We start from the raw sequence: 24,139 nt of genomic DNA on the forward strand, positions 1-24,139 counted from the left end.
GTAATGAAGTAAAAGTACCTTTACTTTGCTAAAATTCTACTCAAGTAAAAGTAAAAGTACCCATCTAAAAATCTACTCCAGTAAAAGTAAAAAGTACTCAATTTAAAATTTACTTTGAGTAAAAGTTACATAGTTACTTTTATTTATTTGATGTAAAAAAGTAAAAACCAATCATAAATTAAATTGTTTTAATTAATTATTATTCCACATAATAATTTGGACCTGTCAGGCTGTAAAACTCATAAAACATTTTTTAAGAACAAGTGGTATAGGTTTCTATGATATATTTTTTTTCTTTACTGTTAAAAGGTTATGGTCATATATGTGACTATAAACCGTATTTTTATAGTTCATCATCGTTTTTTAACTTGCCATTGCTATGCTTTAACTGCTATGTACATGTTTTTTTTTAACATCCAAGCAGATTGTTTAATGTTCCCAATAAAAACGTAAGGAATTATCATTAAAAACATAAAATCATACAAAAAAATGTTGGCCGGCGCATGCACAGCGATTCTCTCGAGCCGCGCAAACAGATCCCAGGGTACACAGCTGTCTCTCCCGCTAACTGTAATAAACACTGCTGGGAAAAGTTCAGCTGCGCTGCCATGGAGAACAAAATTCAATTTTTTAATTCAGACAATTAGTTTTCCCCCAGCATTTCATTATTTACTCAGTAATTGGGAGTTTTCCAATGTAGCGAAGTAAATTAGTAAACTTGTGTCAAAATGTACTTGAGTTAAAGTAAAATTGTCTATTTTAAAAACTACTTTAAAAATGACAAATTACTCATAAAATCTACTCAATTACAGTAATGTGAGTAAATGTAATTCATTACTTTCCACCTCTGCTAATACATGAACTAATACGTCACAGGAATCTGTGTGGGATTTCATCTCTGAATCTGCTCATCACCATTACCCAAGTCCTATTTTCACATCCAGGGTTGCCAGGTTTAGACAATAGCATGCAAACAGTGTTCTGCAGCCATTGTAATGAGTAAACTGGCTATTTTTATGCTTAACAGTTAATCGCTGCGCTTCTAGGGTGCTCCTAGGGTGCTATTAGCTAACGCTTTGTCTCACGTAACTTGTTTAAACATGGCAAACTCACAGACTACAGTCCAATATACTCACCTCTGAACAGTGAAAGAGCTAGTGCTGCGGTTAGCGGCTAATGCTAATGCTAATGCTGCTGCACCCAGCCTTAGTGCTGGAGAAACTTCACTGAAGACTCACCCATATAACTCTGTACTTTAGTGAAGTAGATTTACTGCTCATTAATACCTGACTGGTAAAATTCATACATAAGGTGCACTGTCAATTTTTGAAAAAATTATAAAAAGAATATTATAATATTATATAATATAATATTATAAGTATTATAAGTCCAAACAATATGGTACTACTAATTTTGTGGTGCTCTGCATCAAGTAACATTGATTAAAAAATTAACAGAATCCTGTGTATTAGGTTAATATAAAAGGGGGAATTTGGGGGAAATATGCAAAAATAAATGTATTAGCTGGTTTAAATTTACAGTATATATCCCTCTCTTTTCTCAGGTCGGCTCAGCAGAATTCCTTCCATTAGATGAACTGATGCACAATGAATCCACAGCAGACACAAGAATTATTCTGTAACTGGTAAGAACCTTTTTACTTACTTAATGTTGTGTTTTGTTAGAGGTCACATGACATGAAATTGAGGCGGGGCAATCAGTGTTTACAAGTTTACATACACTCATCATGGATATAAATGTCATAACGATATTGGGCTTTTAATTTCATTGAACTTTTATTTTTCTGATATTTTTCCGACATAAATCTTTAAATATTTAACCCTATAAGACCCTGTGTCTTTATATGAGGACATTATATTTCTGCTTTTCTGCATCATGATACTTAATTTTTTAAACGTTGACCCTTTGGCCTTATATGGAGACACCATGCCTGTACCATCTAGTGGCCACATGAAAACATTACACTCAATATGATACGATACGAAGGTGTGAATCTCAGTCAAAAGTTTCTACAGCCAATTCAGACTATATATATATATATACATATATATATATATATATATATATATATATATATATATGTATATATATATATATTTTTTTTTTTATTATTATTATTTTGTGTAAAAACAATTTCCTGTACAAAGTTTAAGTTTAGTTTTTAGATCCTATTAATCCCAAATATCTAAGAAAAAATGAAACATGCACATCAAGCAAAGGTCTGGGTCTCAGCAGGATAATATAAGTAATATAAAACTTTTAAACTTTTCAGTAAATAAAATATATTAAAAATAATACCACAGCTGATAATTTATTTTTCTCTTTTGAGCGAATTTCTTTAAAAATGTCAGATTTAATTATATGAAATTACAAAATTACAAACCACAGAACTAAAGCAGATTTGAGTCATCAAGGTCATTTCTGAAGCATTTTGTCTGATTGAGCACTGTGCACTGAGTGGTGTTGACTATATTAATTGTGTTTTTAGTAATTATTATTATTATTATTAAATATTATTAATTATTTAGTTATTATTCTTTCTTGGCTCTGTACTGGTTGGGCTGCAGCTCTAAAGCAGGGCCAGTGTTAGCAGAGACAGACCCAGCTTTACAGAAACACTACAGTTCTTACATCACTTCTTTCCATTACTTACATCATATTTTAACTGTAAAACACTCAAAATGTTAAGAAAGTGTAGAGATTTCCTCTTTAAACACAATTAAAAAGTGAGAAAACGAAAAAAAACACCACCATACCTCAAAGGGTTAAATGTTCCTTATTAAGATTAATGTCAAACAGCTTTATCCACTACACCACCACACTTACTGTGTTTGGGGTCACTGTGTCATTAAAATGCCCAATTATTTTAAACTAAAGAGTTAAATTACTTTATGCTGAAGAATTCTGAGATAGTCCATCATTTCTGCTTAACACATGATTCAGTGTTCTCACAACTATAATCCTCCAATCATTTAGGTTAGACAATTCCATATTTTTCTCATCTGACTATAAAACTGTCCTTTAAATGCCCCTTTTTTATCAATGTGTTTTTTTCATCAATTTGGTTGAGCCTAAAGTTGTCAAGTTTTTTGGTTGGCATTTTTTCAGTCCAAGACTTAATAATTGGTGGCAAAACCCTTGTTGGCAAGCATAGCAGTCAGACGTCATTTTGATGGATGAGGAATTTTGATCCAGTCCTGTTTGCAGATCATCTCTCTTCGTTGCCTTGGCTGTATGTTTTGGGTCATTGTCATGCTGGAAGACCCTTTCACGAACCATTTTTAATGTCGTGACTCAGGGAAGGAGGTTGTCGCTCAGGATTTTTTGGTACATGCAGAGAAGCAACCCCAAAACATGATGTTATCACCTCCGTTCTTGACAGTGGGGATTGTAATCTTTGGGTCATAGTCAGCATTTATTTTCCTCCAAACATGGCGAGTTGAGTTCATGCCAAAGAGCTAAATTTTTGTATCATCTGACCACAGCACCATCTTCCAATCACTTTCAGAATCATCCAGGATTTTAATCCATTACAGCATAATGTGTTACCAGTGGTTTTCTTGGTGACTGTGGTCCCAGCTGCCTTGAGATCATTAACAAGTACCCCCATGTAGTTTTAGGCTGATCTCTCACTTTCCTCATGATCAAGATTACCCCACAAGGTGAGATTTTGCATGGAGCCCCAGATTGATATAGATTGAGAGTCATTTTCTAACTATAGCACCAACAGTTGTCTCCTTCTCAAATCAGCATCTTACTAATGGTTTTGTAACCCCTTCCAGCCGTGTGAAGGTCTGTGATATTGTCTTATATCATTCTCAGGACATTCTTAGAAAGCTCTTTGGTCTTGCCCATGTTGTAGAGGTTAGTATCTGACGGATTAATTGAGTCTTTAAAGCAGGTAGCGAGTTGATTAGGAGTTTATCACTGTATAAAAGCACTATCCACATTCTGTTTATGTATTTTCATAAAAATGAAAGACTACAGAATAAATTAGTGCGTGTTTAGATTTGCTTTTCAATAAGTCTGATAGACATACAAATCTGATATAAAAAGATCTAAAAGAGAAGAAAGACAGAGCTCGTTTTTTTTATAATACACTTTATTTCAGATATATATAGAATAAATTCATTTGTGGAATAGAAACTGGCAGGCAGTCTTTTTGATGGGTAATGGAAATGAGTGGATGGTTCAGGGGAAATGAGAGAACTCCTCCTTGGTTTAATAATACGTCTCTTTTTCCACCCAGCCTGAAGAGAGAAAACACACACAGATCAGAGATATAGCTTTTAGAAAGTCATTAAGTTATATAATAATAATATAATATAATTTAAAAAGACAGATGTGTTTACCTCCTGGATTCCGTCTAAGGAGGTATCTTCTCGCCTCATCATAAAGGAAGATGAGCAGTGAATATGGGAAAGCACAGAACCACCAGCATGGCCTAAACGGAATAAGACATAACTTTAAACATAATGTCACCGATATATATGACATACAAACTTCATAGGACCCTATTCATGAGGGATAGACGATATGGCATCCACATGTAAATTATTAATACAATTTTAGGGTATTTTTCTAATAACAATACAAAAATACATGGTTAAATTGTATTTAGTATATTTACACTACTGGTCAAAGTAAAAACACCTATTTTTTCAGTTTATTTTGGCCATTTAAGCTCTTCAGGTCCAGTTAATATCTGTAAAATATTACAAAATCCAAAGTAAGCTAAAGTAAATTGCTTGGGCCTTTTAGGAAAACAAATGGACTAAAAAAAAATGTACAAAAGTATATTGTAAAAAAAAAACAGGAAAAAATGTTTAGTCTCTAAATAATTGTTTTAAAAAGAGGGGGTTATTTTTAGCAAACAATACATGGGTTAACATATTACAGCTGGTAGGTAGCAATGGAAATAAACAGAGCTTTTCAAATGGATTTAAAAGAAAATGTCAATTTCCAAAGTGTTTTTCTGTAGTAAATCAGTAAATTCACACTTTCATCATCATAATAACTAGAAAAAAACACAGAAACACAGAGAAAAACACTCTGTAACTATTAATTGTAGAAGTATTTTCTTTAGAGAAATTACAGATGAAACCAGAGAGCAGTGAGAACTGTTTCCTACACCTTCAAATAAAAACTCTTTTAAACTGCAGGAAATTGCTACAGGAAGAGTCACGTCTGGCTGACCCACATGGAAACAGCAGCTTTAGCTGTTTAAAATGTTTAGCTCAGATTAAAATTGTACTAAGTCTCAGTTTCAGTAGTGTAGAGAACAATAAGAGGTCTGACAGATGAAAAACTGCAGTAATTAAGTCATTACTAAGATGACAAAATACAGCATACAGCACTGCAGCTACTGGACAACTAAACAATAGGGGTGTTCTTAAACTTTTGACCGGTAGTGTATACCTAGTTGTACTGTCATGTCTGGTGCTGAATGCACACCTGTGTTCCCCTCACTCAGCTCTACCTGCGATTTCCAAGCTTCCAACTACAATACCCAGAACGCACCTCACCATGACATCACACACACTCCCGATCACATGGTACACCGCATGACACCTCCAGGAAGTCCTGAGTACTGATTACCATTCAGTATAAATAGACCACGCTCACGCTCACTCCTCGCCGAGTAATTGTATTGGTTCTACCCTGCATTACAAAGCGTTTCCATTGCCTGATTGTTATTTTCGTGTATGATCCTTTTCCGTGTTTTTCCGACTTTGATTTTTGCCTTGCCCGTGTATTGGATATTCTGTGTATGACCTGGACTGTTTCTCACTTGGAGTTTTGCCTACTCTGTGATACTCTCTGCTCGTGTATGAACTCTGGACTGTCTCCCGTTTATGGTATGGTTTCCCCGCTCATTGTTTCTCTGGTATTGACCTGGCTTGTTTTGACTACCCCTGCTGAATCTTTTAATAAAAGATTTTTATCGTATCTGCACAAGTCTCCTCCTTGTCTGGCCCTGACATGTACACAAAATAAATTATGTAACATAAAAAGATGTAACAAAACTAAAGTGTAGAATATTGTGTTCAAGCATTTAAACAAATATTTAAAAAAATAATATTAAATTTTCACAGTAAAAAGCTAAATAAATTAACAAAATGTTTTATTTCAAGACAAATATATATATATATATATATATATATATATATATATATATATATATATATATATATATATATATATATATATATATTTTATAGCTTTAAAAACTATAAAAATGTTATTGCTTATCTTACAAAATGGGCATAATGAAAATGTATGCACATTCACAATGATGTATTCAATTAATGAATCAATCCATCAAACAAACAGACAAACAGACAGACAGACAGACAGACAGACAGACACATGTTCTTGTGTAAACTTACTTGAGTGGATACATTCTGAGGGCAACATCCATGCCTGGGCAGTAGGACAGGAAGGCTGCCAGAGCCGTTTCCTCAAACAGCCCAAATATTAAGATTTTGTTACTAAAGAAAAGGAAAGAGAATTAGACATTTTTTAAATAAATTAGAAAAATTAAATTTAATTAAAAAATGTTTTAATGTTATTAAACGTATTTTGTAAACGTACTTCATTCCCTGCTGTAAGATGGAATTCCTCCTGGTCTTACAGATGATCAGATCGGCCCACTGCACAATCACAATACTGGCGAAGAACGCAGTGTGACACGTGTACTCTACGATCTTTCTGCGCTCGTACGTCTGTAACAGTGATAATAAAATGATTATAATATAACAGTCTAGTGTAAAACTGATAATCAGAATTTTACATTTCTGATAATCTAATAAAATGTGCTCTACGCACCCACTGCTGTCCGTAACTGTCCTCTAAATCATTGTGAAATTTATCATCCCAGTTCACACGCAGGCCTATCAGATCTCCAGGCAGGAAACCGTTCTCAGCCAAGATCACAAAGTAGGTGAAGAACCCTGCAGTAGCTTGCATCATTCCTAAAAGACAAAGAAAAAACAGATATTAGAATGAAAGATCAATTTTTTTATAACATGTTTTTTAATTATGTTTTATAATTTAATTTTTTAAAAGGTCATAATAATTTCTCCTACCAATCTGCCCATAAGCCATACTGATGAGCCTTTCATTCACCAGCTTGTCTGTTTTAGCATTTCTGGGCTGTCTCTTCATGATGTCACTCTCAGCAGCTTCGTAGGCCAATGAAATAGCAGGTACCTATAATATATAATACAATATATATATATATATACGTATTGCATGATTGTCTTTACACTCACACAACCAGGGGCATTGCTAGCCTTTTATAGGGGCACTGAAGCATCTCTAAAAGAAGTATCAGCTCCCCGAAAAGTGAAAGCAGATGTTGTGTTTTTGTTTGATTTGTAAACAGAAGTTAGTATCTGATAAGCTTAACAGGTTCCGATCTGATACAGACAAAGGATTTGTAAATGTAAAAAATATAAATCCATTTCTAAAACTAAGTTTATTTCCATTGCTACAGACGAGCTGTAATCTGTTAAACAATTCATTGTTTGCTAAAAATCACCCCCCCCCTTTTTTTAAACAATATACAATATACATTAACATTGTTTTGTTTTTTAGTTAATTTGTTTTCCTTAAAGCCCTGGCAGTTTACGTTAGTTTACACTGGATTTTGTACAAAATAGCAGTGTTCTAAAACTTTTGACCGGCAGCGTAAGTATACTAAATGCAATTTACAAATGTATTTATTTTGTTGTCAGTATCTATTTATATTATTATTAATCAGATCACTTTATTGCAACTATTGCAACTTTATTAGTTACAAACGTTTTCTGGGAAACGTTTAGAATAGTTTGAGTGTTCTTAAGCAGGAGGTTGTAGGATTACAGAAGCCTATTTCTGCCAATTACTATTAAAAAATCATTAGTATGTCATTATCATGAGATCTTATGTCATAGTTCTAAAATAAACATATTCTAATTAGGAGAACATGTCATAATTATGCGATATTATGTCATAAAAATGACCTATACAACATCTCGTTATTATAAAGTAAAAAGTTTAAAACTTTTGGTATTTGGGGGATTTAGCGCCTCTCTGGTGAGAATGGGTAATTGCACTGAGCATGCGGAAGAATCATTTTAAACTTGGTGGGTGTGATGCGGCCTCCTTTCAGAGTGGATGAATCCGATTCCAGGTTATGTTCAGTCAGAGAGAGAGAGAGAGAAAGAGAGAGAGAGAGCTCAGTCAGAATCTTCACTCCTTCGTTTCTTTGGTTTTACTATGAGTGAATGATCTACTGAGCTCTGAGTTTCCTCTTCTGAAGTCTCCATTGCTCCACCAGCCGCTCGCGTTCAGTAAAACTGAGCCAGATCCTCTTTTAAAGGCTGTACGTGTGACGTAATTACGTGAAGACGTTAAGATGCCATTTTGGTTATGAAATAAACATCTTGTATTTATGATATAATGTCATAACTGCAACATATTTAATTATAACCTAATACTGTATCTCGCAATAACAAGATACTTTCTCATAATTACGAGGTGTTTTATGTCATAATTACATCTTATATCTTTAAGACATAATATCTCTAATAATAATAATTAGATGTGTATTTCATGATTATGGGATAATATCTTGTAATAAAGTTTTTTTTATTTCTCCTTTAGGCCTGCTTACCATGTCAGTTCCCAGGTCAATACACAGAATGGTGACAGTGCCCAGAGGAAGAGGAATGTTGGCGATGATGAAGAGGAGGAAAGGTGAGATCTCAGGAATGTTACTGGTCAGGGTGTACGCAATAGATTTCTTCAAGTTGTCAAAAATCAGACGACCTGGGGAGGAAATGATAGTTTTAAAAATATATAAATGGTTTCAACAAAACATTTAGGATCCAATCTATAGGCTATATATATATATATATATATATATATATATATATATATATATAAGAAGTCAACTGCGCACCGTGCAGCTTGATTAAGGATGTATCAGTGTGTCTTTGCTATCATAACGACGGGAAAAGTACACCATTGAAACACGCAAAAGGCATGTACTAACACTCTTAAATAATCATAAGTGTGTTTTGGGCGTAGCGTGAATCAAACCAATCAGTGTGTCACTTGCTAATCCCTTTAAGAGCCAGGGGTGCTCTGACTTTGGCAGATTGCTATTTCAGCGGCGCAACTATTTGGATGAGTTCAACACTTCTCAACAGATTAAACTGATCTGCTCATTCATGATCGTTCATTATGTTTACTATTGATGTAAAAGATTGTATAGCTGCCAACAGGCATGCGCTTCTATTCACTGCCAAGACAGCAATTAACGTCTGACTGTTGATGTCTGTCTAGGTTGTATTCAGTCAGTGGCGTATCTGTGTTTTCTGTTACCAAGATAGCAATACAAACAAATTTCCAGACGACCACGCCCATCAGCGTAGATGTATTTAGAAGCGCTGTTACTATTTAAACAATGCAGGTGGAAGGTGTAAACAAAACAGACTGTTGACGGGGTGTAAGATAGCAATGAGCACCACGACACGCCTTGCACAAGTTTTTGTAAACTTTAGTACCTTCTTCTACTCCAGTCACAATGGAGGCAAAGTTATCATCCAGCAGAATCATGTCAGCAGCCTGTTTGGAGACATCAGATCCAGCGATACCCATAGCTACACCAATATCAGCTTTCTTCAGAGCTGGAGAATCGTTCACTCCATCACCAGTCACAGCCACGATAGCGCCCTGATGGCGAAAATCAAGTAGTTGCAAATTATATAAAAAAAAGTAGCTATAAAGCAAATTAAAATAAAATAAAATAAAGTAAATATGGTACCTGTCTCTGGCAACCTTCAACAATGATGAGTTTCTGCTGTGGAGAAGTTCTGGCGAACACAATCTCAGTGTGATGGCGGAGGATGTCATCCAGGTGTTCTTGTGTCATGTCCTTCAGATCTCCGCCGTGAACCACGCAGACCTTTGCATCCCTGGAAATGAACATAGACTCTAAGTTTAAACTCTCTAAGCTTTTGATTAAGCACTGAAGAGTTTGAGAGAATATTCAATGAATAAAAGTTTAGGTTACCTGGGGTTGACCTCTCCGACAGGGATGTTCAGACGAGCAGCAATGTCGTCTACTGTCTCGTTACCTTCAGAGATGATGCCCACACCCTTAGCAATGGCTTTAGCTGTGATTGGATGATCACCAGTGACCATGATAACCTGAGAATATGAGAACATATGGTTGTCCGTTTCAGTCAGATGAACTAATTAATCAGAGGTGGAAAAGTACTGAAAAATTGTAATTAAGTAAAAGTACCTTTACTTTGCTTAAATTCTACTCAAGTAAAAGTAAAAGTACCCATCTAAAAATCTACTCGAGTAAAAGTAAAAAAGTACTCAATTTAAAATATACTTTGAGTAAAAGTTACATAGTTACTTTTATTTATTTGATGTAAAAAAGTAAAAACAAAACACAAATTAAATCGTTTTTAATAAACTATTATTACACATAATAATTTGGATCTTTCAGGCAGTATTTGTTCAGACCCCCCCATAAAACCACCAAAAACATTTTCAAGAACAACTCGTATTGGTTTCTATGATCCATTTTTTTTTCTTTACTATTAAAATGTTATGGTAATATATGTGACTATAAACTGTAATTTTATAATTTTATAGTTCATTATTATTTTTTAACTTCCCATTGCTCTGCTTTAACTGCTATTTACATGTTTTTTTTAACATTTAAGCAGATTAATGTTTAATGATAAAAGTACTTACACTACATGCTTTCTCAGGTTTGATGTGGAAGTTTTGAAAGCTGACAGCTCTGTCCGGCGGGGCACATTGTGTATTGTGAGGACGTTATTGCCTCCTTATTTCACGCAGGAGCATCCGTGCCACTTTTCTTTTTTTTTAATTTAGACAATTGTTTTTTTTTCTCTCAGCATTTAATTTTTTACTCAGTAATGGGGAGTTTTCCAATGTAGTGAAGTAAATTACTTCTGTCAAAATGTACTTGAGTAAAAGTAAAATTACCTATTTTAAAAACTACTTTAAAAATTACAAATTACTCATAAAATCTACTCAATTACAGTAACTAGAGTAAATGTAATTCATTACTTTCCACCTCTGGAACTAATATAAGTATATTGAGTAAACTCTTTGGCTAGTTCAACTCAGTAAAACGGAGGATTTAAAGAACTTCCACCTAAAACCTGAAAGTGTTTCTTGAGCCTTATCAGAAAAAGGGTTTTCAACTAACTTTAAATATACTATGCATGTGCTAAGGCTCTTTCCTTAGTGCCTCCTCCCTTACTTGTCATCAGTTTTTGCTGTCTGTCACCCCAAGCTATCATCTCCTGGGTGTGCATTTGTGTGCATTTATTTTATAGTGTATATTAGAAAGCTGCCCGGCTTGAGTGTTGTAGGCTGTAAGAGCAAGTCACCTTAATTCTGTGTTGGCCTGGTGCTGCAGTGCTTATTCTTGTGGTAATAATTCAATTCAACATTTTGAGTCTTTACAACTTCAAATCACAATTTCTGACCTGAGTAAAGTAAAATTTAGTCTACAAACACTGCTTTACCTTGATTCCAGCACTTCTGCATTTCCCCACAGCATCAGGTACAGCAGCACGAGGAGGATCAATCATAGACATCAGACCAACGAAGCACAGGTTCTCAGTGGGGAAGTTCACCTCCTCAGTATCGAAAGCAAAGCCATCAGGGAACTGATCATCAGGGAGGCTGAAATGGCAAAAACCTGCAAAAAAAAAGCACATTTTCATGTTATTTCAGCTTAATTAAACTTCAGCTACATCTTAGGCTGCATTCACATTACCAGGCTGAAGTGATTCTAATCAGATTTTTTTTTGCTTAATGTGGCTCAGATGAGATTTCTTTCATGGCTGTGTGAACGTGCAAAATTAGATTTTTTTAAATCAATTTTTTATTACTTTCATATGTGGTCCTAAATTGAATACATATCCGATCCATGAACTTGCGACATGAATGTAAACGATCAAATCTGAATTCATGTTTTGTTTTTTAGCTTTTACGCATTAGCATTAGCATTAGCGCTACGTGCTTCTCTCTCGTACCCACAAACAAATCTCTTGGTGCAGCAGCTGTGCAGCTATTGCTGCAAAAAAACAGCAAAAGCAAACCACCTGGCCTTTTTTTTTCACCTCCTCAACCTGAGCATGAACTTCAGACCAGCTGTTTACTGTTTCTCCACTCCAGCAAAAGATGCTCCACATATGAGCTGCTAACAAACGCATCCATTTCCCTTTATAAAGCTACGAGTCTCTTGTCTCTCTCTAATATGATGTTTTTTGTTGCTGGTGAAAAAGAGGCAACGTTTATACAGGTATCAATGTGCAGCATGTGAGACATTTCAGGGATAGATTGATTCACATTACATTAAAATACCGTTAAAATAGCCAAATCTGATCTGAGCAAAAAATCAGATTGAGTAATGTGACTTCTAATGTGAACGTAGACTAAATATTTCCAGAAAAGACCAGTTAGATCAGCTATAATTTATATATAGTGACCCACCTAACACTCTTTCCCCAAGACCTCCTAGCTCTACATAAGCATTCTGGAAAGAATCCTTCAGTTCATCGTCCAGAGTCTGCTCTTTTCCGTGAAGCAAAATAGTCGAGCATCGGTCCAGGATCCTTTCAGGGGCTCCCTTCATTACCAGCAGGTGCTTAGTCTCTGAGGAGTTGGAGTTCTTGTGGATTGAGAGCTGTAGAAAAAAAATATATTTATAATTGTGTTTAATGCTAAATTAAATGGTTATTTAGTTGAATTTACTTTAAAAAATATAGGAAACCGGTTGCCTTAAAAAAGTTAAGTAATGAATAATGAAAACTTAAGTTAGCATCACTTAGAACATCAAGTTACTACAACTAAAGGGGAAGTTGATTTAACTTTTTTGTTTTTGTTATACTGTAAGACCAGAAAAGTTGAGTTAGCATAAATTAAAACATCAAGTTATTACAACTAAAGGGAAACTTGATTTATTTGTAAGGGAGCCCAGGGGGGGAATCACTATACACTGATGGAAATAGATTGTGACAGAAGCCAATGGAAAAGAACATGTTAATGGCAACGGACTAAACTCAGTTATTATAAGTTGGTTCAACTCAAAGATCTCAGTTTGAATAGTACAGTATATGTGCTCACAAATTCAGTTCAACTAACTCAAAATAGTTGAGTATTGTTTAGAAATATCCAATTTTATGTAAAACAGACTTAAATTATTTGAGGTCAAACAACTTCTGGGTTTACAGTGGAGTAGTTTGTGCTTTAGAATGAATAACTTAGGGATATATATAGTATTTAAAGGGTTAAGTACCTGGTATTTGTTGGTGGAGTTGAAGGGGATCTCAGCAATCTTCGGGAACTTCTCCCTCATCTCCTTCACTGAACCACAGCAGAGCTCAATACACTTCAGCAGGGCAGACTCTGAAGCATCTCCAGCTGTATCTCTCTGGTAGAAAAGAAAATTTATTTTTAAAGATTGGAAACTATAATCTTTTAGACAGCAATATCTTATCTAATATCTCATAGCAAGACACACCTTAAGAATGGGAACGTTGGCCTGATCAGCGAGGAAGACGGCACGGTTGCACAGTCCAGCTACACGAGCCAGAGCCGACCATGTAGGAGAGCTTCTATCAAAGGCGGTTCCACTCTGGTTCTCTGTGGTGTCGGCTTCATGGATCTGGTTGTCGAACCACATGTGGGCCACAGTCATCCGGTTCTGGGTCAGGGTTCCAGTCTTGTCTGAGCAGATGGTGGAAGTAGAACCAAGAGTTTCCACAGCTTCCAGATTCTTCACCAGGCAGTTCTTCTTCGCCATTCGCTTAGCAGTTAGAGTCAGACACACCTACACAAAGCGGTAGAACTTAGTGATGGATGCTGGTTTTAATGTTTTATTGTTATACTTAAGTCATATTGTTTGGACATTTTTTTCCAAAAACTTTGAAGACTAGCAAATGCCTCCTTTTTTACAACTGCTACCATTGGACAGCCAATACCCAACTCTAAATCATGAGCTAACAGAGGCATGTGCTGACCAACATTACAACTGAAGTGATGAGAAGAGAAAGCGCCATCTACCCTTCTAAACAAAGCATGGCCAATTGTGCTCGCTCAGACTCTGGCTGCTGATGGCGACCATTATGGTCCAAGGAAAAGTGGTGCCATAGTCTAGTTAAATGACAATACTTGCAATATATATAAGGATAATTCTTTTACTCACAGTGACTGTAGCTAGTAGACCCTCTGGTACGTTGGCTACAATGATTCCAATAAGGAAAATCACAGCTTCCAGCCAACCATAGCCAAGGATGAGAGACAGGATAAAGAAGGACACGCCCAGGAAAACAGCTACACCAGTGATGATGTGGATGAAGTGCTCGATCTCAATGTTGATTGGAGTCTGTCCAACTTCAAGACTGGATGCAAGGGTAGCAATGCGACCCATCACAGTGCGATCACCGGTGTTGATGACAATTCCTCTAGCAGAACCTGTGGAAGAATGATATAACCATCACATTTCTAATTCTTGTCTCATTTACCCATTGGATCCATGCAAGCCTACTTTACATTTTTAAAGGCCCTAAGATATAACCCTGGGGGACTCCACAAGATATACACACTGAATGGTAGTCACACTAAATGATAAATCTAAGAATCAATAGTGTTATTTTTACAGTTTATCTAGTTGGCTTCATACCTTCAACACAGTTTGTGGAAAAGAACACAATGTTTCTGGTTTCCAGAGGATTGTCATTGGAGAAGTCAGGAGTTCGGGTTTGAGGTTCTGATTCACCAGTTAGAGAGGAGTTGTCCACCTGTGAGTAAAAATGCAAAAACATTCATAGCTTTAAAATAGTGTGTACTCGGCAGTTTTAACTTTGAGGGAAGAAATATTTTAGTTGCGTAATGGCTAAATAGAGGAAGTCAGTGTTTTATAAGAGAATCACTGCTCATTGTCAGACTCTTGTGTTCTCTCCTGTTCTATATAAGGTTTGTTTAAAGCAGGGGTGTCCAAACTACGGCCCGCGGGTCATTTGCGGCCTGTTTCCTTTTTTGGAGCGGCCCGCGAGGTATTTTAGAAATAGAATGAAAGTTTGCCCGCTGTTAAGCAGGTTTTTATAATATGAGATTTAAAGTTTGAACGATAGGTGTCAGAAACCGACCAAAGAGTCTAAAAGCAGAGAGAGTGCGCATTTCTAGCGCAGAAAAACGGGCCAAAGAGTCTAAAAGCAGAGAGGGTGCTCAGTTGTAGCACAGAAAAAGAGGCCAAAGAGTATGAAAGAAGAAAGAGTGCTCATTGTAGCGCAGAAAAATGTGCCAAAGAGTCTAAAAGCGGAGAGAGTGCACATTTGTAGCGCCGAAAAACGGGCCAAAGAGTCTAAAAGTAGCAAGAGTGTTCAGTTGTAGCGCAGAAAAATGGGCCAAAGAGTCTAAAAGCAGAGAGAGCGCACAGTTCTAGCGCAGAAAAACAGGCCAAAGAGTCTAAAAGGGTAGAGAGTGCTCATTTGTAGCGCCGAAAAACGGGCCAAAGAGTCTAAAAGTAGCAAGAGTGTTCAGTTGTAGGGCAGAAAAAGAGGCCAAAGAGTCTAAAAGTTACCGTAAATAAGGAGTTGACTTCAAATATATTTCTCCTTCTGCCCCCCCCAAAAAAAGTTTGGACACCCCTGGCTTAAAGGGTTTGTTTCTGGTCTGTTTCTTTCTATCTCATTGATAAGTCTCTCCTGGTTCTTGTGGTCTTTTTGACTTGGCGCCCACTTCTTGTCTCCTTTTGTAGACAGTTTGCCTTTACCTTGGACTTTCTAGAGTTTCTGCAGTCTTTGAAATCACTTTGTATCTCTCTTTGTAGCTTTGTTTGATCCTCTGAAAGCTCTTTTTGGCACAGCATTGCTCCCATATGCATATTCGTCTTGTGTAGAACAAAAATTTGACTGATAAAAACAGGTTTTATTAGTCAAATTAGTGCGACTCCAAACTTCTAAACTAGCAAGACTCCAGCTATCCTATTTATTGACTTTAAATAGCTTTTTTGAGGTCATATAACATAAGGGTTCACATACTTTTTTACCACTAGAATTCTGATATTTTTATAGTTTTCTCAATGAAAACAAGAACAATCATAATGTTTTTTTTTTTTTGTGCAATTATTTGCAGCACATTATATTTTTTAAAACCATGAAATTCTAAAGGGTTGACATACTTTTGAAAAGTCTGAAGGAAATAATATGATACAGTTTGAAGCTTTGGTTCTACTTATATCTGTTTTGTTGTTTGATTGAAAAAAATAAAAAAATTGCAGACAAAAATCAACCATTTGGCTTAAATATTTGCCTAATTTTTGATTCAGGGATGAAAACAAAGGCTAATCCTTAATTCCTACCTCATAAATCAGCCTTTTTAGGTTTAAAAATATATGTTACATAATTCCCAGGACAGATAGAAGAGTTGTTTGTGTAATTAAGTCGGATTAATTTTTTTAACAGTCACCTTGCATCCGTGTGCGGAGATAATGCGCAGGTCAGCAGGGATTCGGTCTCCGCCCTTAACCTCCACAAGGTCACCAGCCACCACCTCCTCAGCATTAATGCTCTTCTTCTCCCCGTCTCGGATTACCAGGGCTTGCTGTATTAGAACGATACAGCAGGGTGTTGAGTAATTTCACGTGAACAGCTCAGCTCAGTGGAATATGGTTTTATGGTTTTATTATACCTGTGGGACGAGGTTCTTAAAGGACTCCATGATCTTTGAACTTTTGGCCTCTTGATAGTAGGAGAAACATCCTGTGATCATGACCACAGCAGACAGCACAATACCAAGGTACAACTGCAACAAACGAATGTTTGAATTAGAGATATAGAAAGAGAGAATAATGATGCTAACATGCTAAATATGCATCTATAAATCTGCATCTAATATCCTCGGGTTATCTTACGTTATCATTGGTTGGTTCATCTTCTGAGGCAGCCTGGATTCCATAAGCCAGAAAGCAGAGAATAGCTCCAATCCACAGCAGCGTGGAAAACCCTCCAAACAGCTGCTTGCAGAACTTCACCCATTCTGGAGTAGTTGGCGGTGGGGTCAGAGCGTTGGGTCCATCCCGTGCAAGGATTTCTTTAGCACGAGTCGCAGATAAACCCTTAAAAATAGTACGAAAAAGACTTTTAAAAGATTTGTTATTGGACATTTTGGTTAGAAAATGTGTAGTAAACGATAAACTGTGGAAAAATCAACTTACAAAAGTTAAAATGACTATTTTCATCAAGATCACCAAGCAAAAATCTTAATAAATAAGTTTTTTTTTTATGTCACATGCTTAAAAAGTCTACTGTGTAGTTTTAGCACAAAATATGAGTTTTATTCTTTAACAAAATTGTACAAAAAGTAATGTTTTATCTTGAGAAAATGATCAATCAGTAAATATATATATATATATTTTTGCTCTACACTTTTGTACTTACCCTGCTGAGGTCTGTGCCGTATTTGCGGTGAAGTTCATCCAAAGACAACTTATGATCATCCTTTAGTAGAGAAAACACAATAATTATTATAATTAATATTTCAATCAAACAAAACCAATGTGAAACAGTTCAGAGTAAAACAGCAGCATTTCTTTTCAAATTTCTCCATTTTACTTATGTGAAATTAGCTATTTTCTTTAATTTTGTAGGATGTGTATTTTAAGTGCCCTTTTGAATAAAGAAATAGAAGTCTACATAAAGCACATTTTAGTGGTTTTATGTAAAAAAAAAATATATATATAATTTTTTTAACAAAATAAAGGAAGAATAAATTATTTTTTGCCAAAACAAATGGAAAAAAATTAAATAAAAATTATGTGTTACAGTTTGCTAAATTTTACTTCTACTTGTCTTAATCTTATTGTTTTGCTGTTTATTTAACTAATAAATTATAGTTTATAGTTGTAGCTTTTTATGTAAAAAAGTTTTGTTTTTTATAAGAAAGAATAATTGATTTCAATATATTTATGTACAACATACATATATTTGTTAAAATGGCTTGATTAATATATTTGTATTTTTTATTATTAATGGAATTTCTTACTAAATCAACTTCTTTCTTCAATTCATCCATGTCCTTATCTTGTTTCTTTCCCTTTTTCTTCTTTTTCTCTCCATCTTCTGAAGTTGAGGCCAGCTTGTATTTATCAGAACCCGTCTGAGGAAAAATAATATGTGAGAAAATTACAGCTTTTGTTAAGAAAGGTGAGCTCACACACAATGCGCTGTAAACACGTCATTAAAATCAAATTAAAATCTTAAAACAGAAAAATATTTAAAACTTAATCAAATATTAAAATAAAGGTGTGTTAATAAAACAAAGCAGATAAGAAATAAAAACGCAACTTACTCCTAACCCCATTTTTCCTTTTTTTTTTTGTGTTTTCAGGTTCCAGCAGTAAATTACGGTGCTCCTGTTCCCTGTGGTTAAAGTGTGAGGCGACTCCTCTCAGTGGGAGTCTCTGCACTTCCAAACAGGTCTGCAAACCTTTATAGCTCGCAGCCCTCCTACCTGAGGAGGAGGAGAGTCGAGGGAAAAGGGGCGGAGTTTGGCAGGTGAGATTTAGATTTTCTGTTATAATTCAGTCAACCTCCATTTGCACTTCATTTGTACTTTTTAACCTTCACTGACTTTAAGGAAAGGCGAAGGAGAACCAAAGTCCAGGTTTTGGCCATCGTTAGATTTATGGACTTCTGTAGCACAGTTCAATGCTATCCTGGTGTCAGTTAATCTTTAACACAGACAATGCCCTTATTATAGCATATAGAGGTGGAGGAAGGATTGTATTTGCTTCCTTTCTGACTGACTTTAAGTCAGTAAAAGTGCTTTTCCTGCTTTTCATCTTTGTTTAAACATTGTATTGTTACTATTTCTGTTATTAATACTATGTGTAAAAAGAACAGTGTGAAATGTACAGGAACGTACTGGCAGCAATTAGCTAGTAAGCTGCTGTAGTTACTTTGTTAACAGTATGAATAGCCTCATTGCAAACTCTATAACATGAAATAAGTGTATTTGGTACCACTTTAAAATAGGACTACCTTTATAAAGGGTTTATAAATGGTTTACAATGGTTTACAGTTTATTAATGGTTACTAATTAGGTTGTAAATGCCTTAAAATGCCTAAAAATGAATAATCAGTTAAAATAAACACATACGTAGAAAGGGCAACAGTATAGATGGCTGTGGGTTCACTATTTGGCAAACAACAGGTCATTGTTGCCCTTTCTACATATGTGTTATAACTGATTATTAATTATTTCAAGGCATTTACCACCTAATTAGTGATCATTAATAAACTAATTGTAAACCACTTATAAACCCTTTATAAAGGTAGTCTTATTTTAAAGTGGTACTGTGTATTTTTTTGGTTGCATTCCAACTTTTAATGTTGATGAGATAAAAAAAAAACATTTAAACGACCTTTATTTAAAGTAATACTAGCTTATTTTTCAATATAATTGATTATTGGTGAAATTCTGACATTAAATCAACGTTCATTTGAAGGCTTAGAATGGATGGGATAAGCTCTTCTACTCCCACAAATAATAAATTATGATAATAATAATGATAATTATGTCATGTTAAATAATGTCCAGATTCATTAATTAATTAACTGTATTTATCTGATGCTCTTATTCAGAGCGATTTACAAAGTTATTCATATTAGAGAGTTGGGTCAATGTAGTGTTAGGAGTCTAGCCCAAGGACTCTTATTGGTGTAGCACAGCATTCAGTCAACCAGACCTGGAATTGAACCCCAGTCTCCCACATTAACTCGCTGGCAGGTGGTGATGTTATCCACTACACCACACTGTAACACACCAACCATCTAAGGTGCAGGAACAAAAATAAAGGTTTTTAGAATATAAGCGTATAATACAAACAACATATAAGTTTTTAGTGTAATTAGAGTTAAAATAATACACAAACAATACATACTGTATAAAACCATAATGATAAATCAATGCTGAATCAACTAAAATTGATGTGCACAAATAAATCTGTCACAGTAACAGACTGATGTATTTTTAGCACAGAAAATATTAGACTATATGTTAAACAGCAATGGTAAAATGATTGTTAACTGTTTTAATAAACAATAATATAATATAATTCTCAAGTTTTATTTAATTTAATTTTATTTATTGTATTATTAATAACACATTTTATATTTTAATAAACATCATGTAGCTGGCTAGCTATCCAGTGCACTAACACACATAGCTACTGTAGCTAGCGATAAACCTTAACACACATGCACATTTATCCAGTAATGTTACTAGTTCACCAAACTAAAGAAACTAAACTAAATGTCTCCAGACATATTATTTTAATGAATGTACAAAATGTTTATTTTGGTAATAATTTGATTACTAGCTAAAGAAGAAGCTTCTCTTCAATGATTTTCTCTCTTATTGTAGTGTAGCTAGCGTTAGCTGTTTAGCTAGCAGAGCAGAGCAGTACCACAGAAAGGCAGCAGTTAGCCAATAAGCGGCAAGTTAAAGTTCATTAATACACTGTACTTTATAAACTGAAATAAAAGGAAATAAATATTTCAGCACCACTGACTGTTTATTACTTTAAAAATACAAGCAGAAAAAGGCTAGCTTGGTGTTAGCATGCTGAGGTAACTCACCACTAACATATATGTGTTAAGTTAATAGATTGGCTGCCTTTCTTTGTGCCTTTCATTTGGCTACTAGTGCAACTAAAAAAAAATTGAATATTATTGAAAAGTTACTCTATTTCAGTAATTCGGTTCATAATGTGAAACTCATATTATATAAATATATTACACACAGAGTGATCTATTTTAAGCGTTTTTTCTTTTATTGTTGACGATTGTGGCTACAGCCAATCAAAAACCCATAAATAAGTGTCTAAGAAAATTTGATTTTTATATAAAACCAATTGGTACTTTTGACAGTGTGGGCAGTGTGCCAACTCCTGCTGGAAAATGAAATCTGCATCTCCATAAAAGTTGTCAGTAGCAGAGGGAAGCATGAAGTGTTGTAAGATTTTCTGGGAAAACAAAACTGCACTGACTTTAGACTTGATAATAAAACACAGTGGATCAACACCAGCAGATGACATGTCTCTCCAAACCATCACTGATTGGTGGAAACTTCACACTAGACCTCGAGCAGTTTGTCTCCACTCTTCCTCCAGACTCTGCTCCCTTGATTTACAAATAAAATGTAAAATTTACTGATGATCAGTGATGGTTTGGAGAGTCATGTCTGTCATCTGCTGGTGTTGATCCACTGTGTTTTATTACTAAGTCTAAAGTTTTCAACTTTTATGGAGATGTGGATTTCATTTTCCATCAGGACTTGGCACACTGCCCACGCTGCCAAAAGCACCAATTGGTCTTATATAATATATACAGTTATGGATGATATACTGATATCCCTTTGTCTAAAACTAGTAATAAAATTAGATCTGAGTTGAAAATAATGTAAAAAATGTATAGTTAGCAAAGAAAGTGTCTTGTTTAAACTGCTGAAATTAAAATCATGCTCCAAGATTACTGTACTCCGATTCACGGTTGAAATACATTTAAAATTTCCCACTATATTTCAATAATAATACTTATAGATCTACAGTAACATGCTGCACACATGTTCTATAGTATAAATGTGTTTTTAGTACAGTAGTAATGCTTTAAAGCTACCTTTCTCTGTTCTAATTAAATGTATTTTTTTATTATTTTTTAAATGAAACTAAAGCGTTTGAGGCTCCTGAGCATATCCTATGTAAGTAAGAATTACAGTACGTTGAATGCAAATGTTAATCTCCTCCATGTTTTGGAAACAGATGTCTGTTTGTTGTCAGTTGGCGCTGGATAGCTTAAGATAAGAGTAGCAAAGCCTCAATGTCCTTCCCACAGAACCAGATGTTCACATGATTCCCACACTCCCTTCAGCAAGCTCTACATTATGAAAGTAAAGGTGCAAAAATGTCTATTTGCGTGTGAATGTGAATGTGCCTGAAACATCACTTTCATTATGTACAAACAGTGTATTTGTGTGTAAAATCTTAAGAAACTAGACTAAACTAGCGTGGATTTTTGTGTACAATTGAGTGCACACTGAGTATTTGTGAAGCAGCTTGTTCATAAATGTATGTATGTATGAATGAGAGGAATCACTGCTGGGTGATCAAGGTGAAATCCACAGAAAAACCCAGGCTGAACATTTTTCCATGTTAAACATTAAAGCCAAAGTTGACTTTGCTTCATATGGTTACATTTTAATAATCCCCAGGCTAACCTGTTGTAAAACTTTAGCATTCATTAACTTTCGGCGTACCCAGAGCACTCCGCACCAGTAGAACCAGTTTTAAGGAAGTGACCTGAGACGCAGACGAGTAACTCTACACTCCAGCGCACAGACTTTTACTGCAACAAGCGCTCTTTTGATGAAGGAGGCTGAAAATAATGAAGGGCCTGTGCTCAGCCCGTAAGCTTGTTTATGAACAGAACACAGAGACCTCCCCTATGAAAGCGTCGTGGACATGGGACATGTTTTTAAAAGAGGTAAACTCGCAGACTTGAAATAGTGAAAGTTTTAACAAGTTTGAGCAACAGATCACCTCCATCAAATCACCTCCAACAAATCTTCCAAAAAAACGCTGAAAAGTTGAAATGCGTGTTTTAAAAGAACGATGACAAAGCAGATTGTTTGGAAAAATAAAAAAAGTGCTGACATGTTTCCTTATACGTTGGCAGAGGTGGAAAAAGTCCTAAGTAAAAGTACCTTTACTTTGCTAAAAATTTAAATTCCCATCTAAAAATCTACTTGAGTAAAAGTAAAAAAAGTACTCAATTTAAAATGTACTGTGAGTAAAAGTACAACAAATCATAAATTAAATCTTTTTATATAATAATTTGGATCTTTCAGGCAGTATTTGTTCAGACCACCCCATAAAACTTTTTTAAGAACAGCTGCGCTGCCATGGAGAACAAAACTCAAATTTCTTTTTTAATTCAGACAATTCGTTTTTTTTCCCCCAGCATTTTATTTTTCACTCAGTAACGGGGAGTTTTCCAATGTAGCAAAGTAAATTACTTGTGTCAAAATGTACTTGAGTAAAAGTAAAATGACCTATTTTAAAAACGACTTTAAAAATGACAAATTACTCATAAAATCTACTTAATTACAGTAATGTGAGTAAATGCAATTCATTACTTTCCACCTCTGTGCGTTAGTAGCTTCCAAACGTCTGTATTTTTATCTAATACAACATATTAGTATAGAGTACAGAGTACACCAGTCAAATGTTTCGACACATCTTTATTGAAAATTAATACAGAAGTGATCTATCAGATTATAAAGCAACACATAAGGATTCATTTAGAAATTTAAAAGTGTTAAAAACAAACCAAAATACTCTGTAAAGAAGTATTTACGTTCTCTTATCTGAGGAGCTGTTAACTGGCGGTTTCTGAAGCTGGTAACTCTGAATAACTCTGGTAACTCTTGCTGGACCAGTCCTAATGAGAGCCAGTTTCATCATGACCTTTTTGATGGTCTTTGCGACTGCACTTAAGGATAGTTTCAAAATTTTTGACATTTTATGGATCAATTGACCTTAACTTCCTAAAGTATTTTTTTGTGTCTTACATAGTTGAGTAGTTCTTGCCATAATATGGATTTTATAGTATTATTCAAATAGGGCTATTCACTGTATACCAACTCTACCTACAGGCAAGAAATTCAAGTAATTAATTAGCACAGCTGTTAACTGAAAGCCTGAATTCCAGGTGACTCTACCTCATAAAATACTGACTGAGAAAATCCAGCCAAGATGTGCAAAACTGTCATCTAAGCAAGAGGTGCTACTTTAAAGAATCTATAAAGAAATATAAAACATATTCTGGTTTGTTTAACACTTTTTCTTGATTACTAAATAATTCCATATATTTTTCTTTATAATTAATAAGTATTAATCTACAATGTAGAACATTTAAAAATATTTAAAAACCACTGAGTTTAAGGTGTGTCAAAACTTTTGACTGGTACTGCATAAAAAGACATTATTAAAGACAGCATTAAATACAAT

At 34.9% G+C, this 24,139-nt stretch overlaps 1 protein-coding gene across 2 annotated transcripts in view; it reads right to left on the reverse strand.

The window, feature by feature from the left end:
- LOC103044221 (sodium/potassium-transporting ATPase subunit alpha-1) overlaps window positions 1-18,556 on the reverse strand; it is an 82,392-nt gene extending 63,836 nt beyond the window's left edge. Inside the window, exons 1-22 of one of the 2 annotated variants that reach the window (XM_022674947.2) lie at window positions 18,421-18,550; window positions 18,115-18,228; window positions 17,511-17,570; window positions 16,985-17,188; window positions 16,762-16,875; window positions 16,540-16,674; window positions 14,753-14,870; window positions 14,276-14,544; window positions 13,592-13,900; window positions 13,367-13,501; window positions 12,562-12,754; window positions 11,589-11,764; window positions 10,085-10,221; window positions 9,836-9,986; window positions 9,576-9,744; window positions 8,681-8,835; window positions 7,110-7,233; window positions 6,850-6,995; window positions 6,616-6,746; window positions 6,411-6,512; window positions 4,374-4,465; window positions 4,106-4,271 (exon numbers count right to left, since the gene is read on the reverse strand). In XM_022674947.2, the coding sequence (XP_022530668.1) occupies window positions 4,243-4,271; window positions 4,374-4,465; window positions 6,411-6,512; window positions 6,616-6,746; window positions 6,850-6,995; window positions 7,110-7,233; window positions 8,681-8,835; window positions 9,576-9,744; window positions 9,836-9,986; window positions 10,085-10,221; window positions 11,589-11,764; window positions 12,562-12,754; window positions 13,367-13,501; window positions 13,592-13,900; window positions 14,276-14,544; window positions 14,753-14,870; window positions 16,540-16,674; window positions 16,762-16,875; window positions 16,985-17,188; window positions 17,511-17,570; window positions 18,115-18,228; window positions 18,421-18,432 (3,075 nt within the window). In that variant the 5' untranslated portion in view covers window positions 18,433-18,550 and the 3' untranslated portion in view covers window positions 4,106-4,242. Of the gene's footprint in view, window positions 1-4,105; window positions 4,272-4,373; window positions 4,466-6,410; window positions 6,513-6,615; window positions 6,747-6,849; window positions 6,996-7,109; window positions 7,234-8,680; window positions 8,836-9,575; window positions 9,745-9,835; window positions 9,987-10,084; window positions 10,222-11,588; window positions 11,765-12,561; window positions 12,755-13,366; window positions 13,502-13,591; window positions 13,901-14,275; window positions 14,545-14,752; window positions 14,871-16,539; window positions 16,675-16,761; window positions 16,876-16,984; window positions 17,189-17,510; window positions 17,571-18,114; window positions 18,229-18,420 lie in introns of those variants that run through there. The other variant, XM_049469259.1, reaches the window with a different exon arrangement.
- Between the last annotated feature and the right edge of the window lie 5,583 nt (window positions 18,557-24,139).

This window comes from Astyanax mexicanus, chromosome 21 (assembly GCF_023375975.1).
Source record: "Astyanax mexicanus isolate ESR-SI-001 chromosome 21, AstMex3_surface, whole genome shotgun sequence".
In the NCBI taxonomy this organism is placed as follows: domain Eukaryota; kingdom Metazoa; phylum Chordata; class Actinopteri; order Characiformes; family Acestrorhamphidae; genus Astyanax; species Astyanax mexicanus.